This window comes from Nanorana parkeri, unplaced genomic scaffold, assembly GCF_000935625.1.
Source record: "Nanorana parkeri isolate BGI_ZX_2015 unplaced genomic scaffold, ASM93562v1 scaffold4, whole genome shotgun sequence".
In the NCBI taxonomy this organism is placed as follows: domain Eukaryota; kingdom Metazoa; phylum Chordata; class Amphibia; order Anura; family Dicroglossidae; genus Nanorana; species Nanorana parkeri.
This window is the reverse complement of record NW_017306272.1, coordinates 3,714,418-3,723,302: the sequence shown is the minus strand read 5'-3', so window position 1 is coordinate 3,723,302 and position 8,885 is coordinate 3,714,418. Positions and strand designations below refer to the sequence as shown.

Sequence of the window (8,885 nt, the reverse complement as noted above, 5' to 3'; positions counted from 1 at the left end):
CCCCCCCCCCACACACACACACAACTCAATCTTACAGGGTTATTCACAAAAGGGTGAAGAGTTTGGGGAAGGCAGCAGAAGTGAGCAGTCTAGGACAGGGGGGCCCACAATTTTTGTGTCAAGATCTACTTTTCAAATGACGAGCTCAATAAGATCTACCAATGAAAAACCCCCAAAACTGGGCTTCTACGGTTCTTACTACATTTCCAATCCTGTCTTTCCTGGCTGTCTCTCCCCTGGCTGTCTCTCCTCGCTCTCTCTCCCTTAGCTGGCTCTCCCCTGGCTCTCTCTCCCCTGGCTGTCTCTCCCCTGGCTGGCTCTCCTCGCTCTCTCCTCGCCATCTCTCCTGGCTCTCTCTCCTGGCTGGCTCTCCTCTCTCCTCGCTTTCTCTCCCCTGGCTGTCTCTCCTGGCTCTCTCTCCTGGCTGGCTCTCCGCACTCCTCGCTCTCTCTCCCCTAGCTGTCTCTCCTCGCACTCTCTCTGTGTTTCTCTTCACTCTCTGCCGCTCGACCACGCACAGGGGGGCTCAGCTTCTCTTCTGGATCCGCGCTGCTCTCCCGGGCAGAGGCGGATCCGAGGAGAAGTAAAAGAAGCGCTGCAGTCGCGGGGGCAGCAGAGGACGGAGCGCAGTAAGGAGAGAGCCGCCGGCTGTCAGATCCTGGCCGAGCGTCTCTCTCTCTCCTCACTGCTCGGCCTTACTTCTGTGATAGCTGCTCCCTCCTCTGCTACGCGATCGACCTTATGGCACCCCTGATGTAAAGGATGCAAGACAAAATTATTGGCAATTTGGCTTCATACCAGACCAGAAAGCCCCTGTGGCATGCTAAAACAACTAGTGGATGGTGCCATGCAAAGAGAAGAAAACAAAATGCTATACATACAGTACCTCATTCCTCTTGCAATCAAACAGCCTTTACTGTAGTTTATTTGGCACATCACGTAGAGAAATGCCACTTTTAGATGAGCCAGGGATCCCTTTATCAGGCAAAATGACATGTCCCCTGGCGGTTCCAAAATGTTGCATTGTGAACTTGTGATATGATAAACCAACGTCAATAGTTGTGTGTTTTCTTGCAAGAGGATTGAGGTGTGCAGGCAACATATTTTTTATTCTTGGCTTGACACCAGGTATCCATGAATCTACTGTTGATTGGAGCGAACGGGTGTGGAGGGGGCCTAATAAACATAGGCTATCTTGCACATACCGTGTTTCCCCGAAAGTGGGGATCCGAGAAGAAGTGAAAGAACCGCTGCAGCCCGTGTAGGAGGGTGGAGCCGCTGTCACAGAACTAAGGCCGAGCAGTGAGGGGAGAGTGAGGCGCCGGCTGTCAGAACCTGGCCGAGCGTTTCTCTCTCCTCACTGCTCGGCCTTAGTTCTGTGACAGCGGCTCCCTCCTCCGGATCCCCGCTGCATACAGATGGGGAGAGCAGCGGGGATCCAGAGAAGCACCACGGGCGGGAGGAGATGCCGGCCTTATGGGCACCCCTGTCCTAGATTGTTCACCTCTCCTGCCTTCTCCAAACTCTTCGCCCTTTTATGAGAATCTTGTACTGGCCACAGATGATAGAATGTGTCACCAAAGGCAGCACACATTGTGGAATTGCATAGCCACTCCATTGACAATCAGTGTTTAGCTGTCAGCCTGGCCGGGTAGGTGATGGTCCTGGTGACATGTGGTCCACGCACACATAAGGAGACATCCCCATAGTGTCTGATGGTCATATGAAGAGCAGAAATCACTGATCTGACCTGTGTGTATACTTCCCCTTATCAATAGGATTCCACCCCAGGATCTCCCACAGCTAGAAGAACCGGATCCGCTCCTATGGGGATTCCTCTATATAAATCATACCCATTGCTTGGCTGCAGTGCCATTCAAGAGGTCCGTCCTGACAATACAAAGTGTACGGCTCCATCCCGGGGAGCAGAGATCCCTGTCTACATATAGAGCCCATAGAAGCTGTACAATCCATACACTGAGACCACAAAGAACCGAGACTCTACCACAAACTACTACTACATGGCACTACGTACAATAAGGCTGTGTGACAGCCAGGCAGTGTGCATTGTGTCACATCTGATGACAGCCAGGTACTGTGCACTATGACACATCTGATGACAGCCAGGTACTGTGCAGTGTGACACATCTGATGACAGCCAGGTACTGTGCAGTGTGACACATCTGATGACAGCCAGGTACTGTGCAGTGTGACACATCTGATGACAGCCAGGTACTGTGCAGTGTGACACATCTGATGACAGCCAGGTACTGTGCAGTGTGACACATCTGATGACAGCCAGGTACTGTGCAGTGTGACACATCTGATGACAGCCAGGTACTGTGCAGTGTGACACATCTGATGACAGCCAGGTACTGTGCAGTGTGACACATCTGATGACAGCCAGGTACTGTGCAGTGTGACACATCTGATGACAGCCAGGTACTGTGCAGTGTGACACATCTGATGACAGCCAGGTACTGTGCAGTGTGACACATCTGATGACAGCCAGGTACTGTGCAGTGTGACACATCTGATGACAGCCAGGTACTGTGCAGTGTGACACATCTGATGACAGCCAGGTACTGTGCAGTGTGACACATCTGATGACAGCCAGGTACTGTGCAGTGTGACACATCTGATGACAGCCAGGTACTGTGCAGTGTGACACATCTGATGACAGCCAGGTACTGTGCAGTGTGACACATCTGATGACAGCCAGGTACTGTGCAGTGTGACACATCTGATGACAGCCAGGTACTGTGCAGTGTGACACATCTGATGACAGCCAGGTACTGTGCAGTGTGACACATCTGATGACAGCCAGGTACTGTGCAGTGTGACACATCTGATGACAGCCAGGTACTGTGCAGTGTGACACATCTGATGACAGCCAGGTACTGTGCAGTGTGACACATCTGATGACAGCCAGGTACTGTGCAGTGTGACACATCTGATGACAGCCAGGTACTGTGCAGTGTGACACATCTGATGACAGCCAGGTACTGTGCAGTGTGACACATCTGATGACAGCCAGGTACTGTGCAGTGTGACACATCTGATGACAGCCAGGTACTGTGCAGTGTGACACATCTGATGACAGCCAGGTACTGTGCAGTGTGACACATCTGATGACAGCCAGGTACTGTGCAGTGTGACACATCTGATGACAGCCAGGTACTGTGCAGTGTGACACATCTGATGACAGCCAGGTACTGTGCAGTGTGACACATCTGATGACAGCCAGGTACTGTGCAGTGTGACACATCTGATGACAGCCAGGTACTGTGCAGTGTGACACATCTGATGACAGCCAGGTACTGTGCAGTGTGACACATCTGATGACAGCCAGGTACTGTGCAGTGTGACACATCTGATGACAGCCAGGTACTGTGCAGTGTGACACATCTGATGACAGCCAGGTACTGTGCAGTGTGACACATCTGATGACAGCCAGGTACTGTGCAGTGTGACACATCTGATGACAGCCAGGTACTGTGCAGTGTGACACATCTGATGACAGCCAGGTACTGTGCAGTGTGACACATCTGATGACAGCCAGGTACTGTGCAGTGTGACACATCTGATGACAGCCAGGTACTGTGCAGTGTGACACATCTGATGACAGCCAGGTACTGTGCAGTGTGACACATCTGATGACAGCCAGGTACTGTGCAGTGTGACACATCTGATGACAGCCAGGTACTGTGCAGTGTGACACATCTGATGACAGCCAGGTACTGTGCAGTGTGACACATCTGATGACAGCCAGGTACTGTGCAGTGTGACACATCTGATGACAGCCAGGTACTGTGCAGTGTGACACATCTGATGACAGCCAGGTACTGTGCAGTGTGACACATCTGATGACAGCCAGGTACTGTGCAGTGTGACACATCTGATGACAGCCAGGTACTGTGCAGTGTGACACATCTGATGACAGCCAGGTACTGTGCAGTGTGACACATCTGATGACAGCCAGGTACTGTGCAGTGTGACACATCTGATGACAGCCAGGTACTGTGCAGTGTGACACATCTGATGACAGCCAGGTACTGTGCAGTGTGACACATCTGATGACAGCCAGGTACTGTGCAGTGTGACACATCTGATGACAGCCAGGTACTGTGCAGTGTGACACATCTGATGACAGCCAGGTACTGTGCAGTGTGACACATCTGATGACAGCCAGGTACTGTGCAGTGTGACACATCTGATGACAGCCAGGTACTGTGCAGTGTGACACATCTGATGACAGCCAGGTACTGTGCAGTGTGACACATCTGATGACAGCCAGGTACTGTGCAGTGTGACACATCTGATGACAGCCAGGTACTGTGCAGTGTGACACATCTGATGACAGCCAGGTACTGTGCAGTGTGACACATCTGATGACAGCCAGGTACTGTGCAGTGTGACACATCTGATGACAGCCAGGTACTGTGCAGTGTGACACATCTGATGACAGCCAGGTACTGTGCAGTGTGACACATCTGATGACAGCCAGGTACTGTGCAGTGTGACACATCTGATGACAGCCAGGTACTGTGCAGTGTGACACATCTGATGACAGCCAGGTACTGTGCAGTGTGACACATCTGATGACAGCCAGGTACTGTGCAGTGTGACACATCTGATGACAGCCAGGTACTGTGCAGTGTGACACATCTGATGACAGCCAGGTACTGTGCAGTGTGACACATCTGATGACAGCCAGGTACTGTGCAGTGTGACACATCTGATGACAGCCAGGTACTGTGCAGTGTGACACATCTGATGACAGCCAGGTACTGTGCAGTGTGACACATCTGATGACAGCCAGGTACTGTGCAGTGTGACACATCTGATGACAGCCAGGTACTGTGCAGTGTGACACATCTGATGACAGCCAGGTACTGTGCAGTGTGACACATCTGATGACAGCCAGGTACTGTGCAGTGTGACACATCTGATGACAGCCAGGTACTGTGCAGTGTGACACATCTGATGACAGCCAGGTACTGTGCAGTGTGACACATCTGATGACAGCCAGGTACTGTGCAGTGTGACACATCTGATGACAGCCAGGTACTGTGCAGTGTGACACATCTGATGACAGCCAGGTACTGTGCAGTGTGACACATCTGATGACAGCCAGGTACTGTGCAGTGTGACACATCTGATGACAGCCAGGTACTGTGCAGTGTGACACATCTGATGACAGCCAGGTACTGTGCAGTGTGACACATCTGATGACAGCCAGGTACTGTGCAGTGTGACACATCTGATGACAGCCAGGTACTGTGCAGTGTGACACATCTGATGACAGCCAGGTACTGTGCAGTGTGACACATCTGATGACAGCCAGGTACTGTGCAGTGTGACACATCTGATGACAGCCAGGTACTGTGCAGTGTGACACATCTGATGACAGCCAGGTACTGTGCAGTGTGACACATCTGATGACAGCCAGGTACTGTGCAGTGTGACACATCTGATGACAGCCAGGTACTGTGCAGTGTGACACATCTGATGACAGCCAGGTACTGTGCAGTGTGACACATCTGATGACAGCCAGGTACTGTGCAGTGTGACACATCTGATGACAGCCAGGTACTGTGCAGTGTGACACATCTGATGACAGCCAGGTACTGTGCAGTGTGACACATCTGATGACAGCCAGGTACTGTGCAGTGTGACACATCTGATGACAGCCAGGTACTGTGCAGTGTGACACATCTGATGACAGCCAGGTACTGTGCAGTGTGACACATCTGATGACAGCCAGGTACTGTGCAGTGTGACACATCTGATGACAGCCAGGTACTGTGCAGTGTGACACATCTGATGACAGCCAGGTACTGTGCAGTGTGACACATCTGATGACAGCCAGGTACTGTGCAGTGTGACACATCTGATGACAGCCAGGTACTGTGCAGTGTGACACATCTGATGACAGCCAGGTACTGTGCAGTGTGACACATCTGATGACAGCCAGGTACTGTGCAGTGTGACACATCTGATGACAGCCAGGTACTGTGCAGTGTGACACATCTGATGACAGCCAGGTACTGTGCAGTGTGACACATCTGATGACAGCCAGGTACTGTGCAGTGTGACACATCTGATGACAGCCAGGTACTGTGCAGTGTGACACATCTGATGACAGCCAGGTACTGTGCAGTGTGACACATCTGATGACAGCCAGGTACTGTGCAGTGTGACACATCTGATGACAGCCAGGTACTGTGCAGTGTGACACATCTGATGACAGCCAGGTACTGTGCAGTGTGACACATCTGATGACAGCCAGGTACTGTGCAGTGTGACACATCTGATGACAGCCAGGTACTGTGCAGTGTGACACATCTGATGACAGCCAGGTACTGTGCAGTGTGACACATCTGATGACAGCCAGGTACTGTGCAGTGTGACACATCTGATGACAGCCAGGTACTGTGCAGTGTGACACATCTGATGACAGCCAGGTACTGTGCAGTGTGACACATCTGATGACAGCCAGGTACTGTGCAGTGTGACACATCTGATGACAGCCAGGTACTGTGCAGTGTGACACATCTGATGACGGCCAGGCACTCTGCATTGTGACACATTTTATGACAGCCAGGCACTGTGACAGTTAGGATGACAACAAGCCAGTGTGCTGTACTCAGACATCAGTTGACAGCCAGGCAGTGTGCAGTGTGACAGATCTGATGACAGCCAGGCAGTTTGCAGTGTGGCACATCTGATGACAGCCAGACAGTGTGCAGTGTGACACATCTGATGACAGCCAGGCAGTGTGCAGACCTCAGACATCTCATGACAGCCAGGTAGTGTGCAATATGACAGATCTGCTAACAGCCAGACAGTGTGCAGTGTGACAGCTCTGATGACAGCCAGGCAGTGTACAGTCCTCAGACATGTGATGACAGCCAGGCAGTGTGACACATGTGATGACAGCCAAGCAGTGTGCAGTGTGACACATCTGATGACAGGCAGTGTGCAGTGTGACACATGCGATGACAGCCAGGCAGTGTGCAGTGTGACACATCTGATGACAGGCAGGGTGCAGTCCTCAGACATGTGATGAGAGCCAGGCAGTGTGACACATGTGATGACAGCCAGGCACTGTGAAGTGTGACAGCTTTGCTAACAGCCAGACAGTGTGCAGTGTGACACATGTGAAGAGAGCCAGGCAGTGTGCAGTGTGACACATGTGAAGAGAGCCAGGCAGTGTGCAGTCCTGAGACATGTGAAGAGAGCCAGGCAGTGTGCAGTCCTGAGACATGTGAAGAGAGCCAGGCAGTGTGCAGTCGTCAGACATGGCAGCTGTGCACAGTGACAGGTAGTGGCTTATAACGGGCAGCGCCTGGTCCTCCGGCCACACACACACACACACACACACACACCCCGGTACTCCTCCTCCTCCGGCCTAGCCCCAGTACGACACAATGTGTGATGGCAGCGGATATAATCACACAGGGAGCACGCAGTGGCCGCCCCCGGCTCCATGCTGTATACACACATATATATACACACAGTGCACAGTACACAGTATATAGATGTGTGTGTGTGTCCTCCTTCCTGGGCTGCCATATACCCAGTGTACACAGTGATGAGGGTGACAGCAGCACTGGGGACACCTTCTGCTCCTCCCCGGGTGTCACACACATGACATCCCCGGGACCTCCGCTACACCCCCGCCACACACACCCACCCCATAGGGGCACCGGGCTGTACAGCCAATATCCCGCACACAATGCATCGCTCCCTGATCACCCCGGGCTCATCGGAGGTCGGGGGGGGCACTCACCGATATGGTTGTCCTCGATGTGCTCGATCAGCTCGGCCAGGGTAGTGAAGTGGAGCCCGCAGCCCCCGAAGCGGCAGGCATTGGAGAAGAAGGAGGCGGCGGCGATACCTGTCATCATGGTGTGGTCATTGAGGTCCGGGTCGGGCTGTGAGTGGGGGAGCCGGGCAGAGATGGAGGGAGAGAGGATGGCAGCCGGTGCTGGAGGACAGAGGGAGGGATGGAGAGGGGGAGGAGGCAGCCGGAGCGGAGGAGGAGGAGGAGGGAGAGCCACAGCTGGGCCGGAGGAGGAGGCCGGAGGAGAGCATCTCACAGCTGGACTGACAGCGGAGCCGACACCCCGCACTCACCTCTACCTGACACCCGGTCCCCGCACTCATCTCTACCGACAACCGGTACCGGCACTCATCTCTACCGGTACCCGACACCCCGCACTCATCTCTACCCCGCATTCATCTGTCCCCAACACCCCGACCTCATCTGTACCGACACCCCGCACTCATCTGTACCGACACCCCGCACTCATCTCTACCCCGCACTCATCTGTCCCCAACACCCCGACCTCAGATGTACCGGACACCCCACTCCTCTGTACCGACACCCCGCACTCATCTCTACCCGACCTCATCTCTATTCTCTACCCTGCACTCAGCTGTCCCCAACACCCCGACCTCATCTGTACTGGACACCCCACACTCATCTCTACCCACACTCATCGGTACCTGACACCCCGCACTCATCTCTACCCACACTCATCGGTACCCAACACCCCACACTTGTCTCTACCCACACTCATCGGTACCCAACACCCCACACTTGTCTCTACCCACACTCATCTCTACCCCGCACTCATCTGTACCGACACCCGGTCCCCGCACTCATCTCTACCGGACACCCAGCATTCATCTTTTCCCGAAACCCCACACTTATCTCTACCCCGCACTCATCTGTCCCCAACACCCCGCATTCATCTGCACTTGTCTGTCCCCAACACCCCACACTCATCGGTACCCGACACCCCGCACTCATCTGTCCCCAACACCCCGCACTCATCTGTCCCCAACACCCTGCACTCATTTGTCCCCAACACCCC

At 53.4% G+C, this 8,885-nt stretch overlaps 1 protein-coding gene across 1 annotated transcript in view; it reads right to left on the bottom strand.

Moving 5' to 3' along the window:
* Window positions 1-8,015, bottom strand: part of JAZF1 (JAZF zinc finger 1) — a 222,900-nt gene extending 214,885 nt beyond the window's left edge. The window contains exon 1 of the mRNA XM_018576086.1: window positions 7,796-8,015. Within this exon, the coding sequence (XP_018431588.1) occupies window positions 7,796-7,913 (118 nt within the window). The 5' untranslated portion in view covers window positions 7,914-8,015. The remainder of the gene's footprint in view (window positions 1-7,795) is intronic.
* Between the last annotated feature and the right edge of the window lie 870 nt (window positions 8,016-8,885).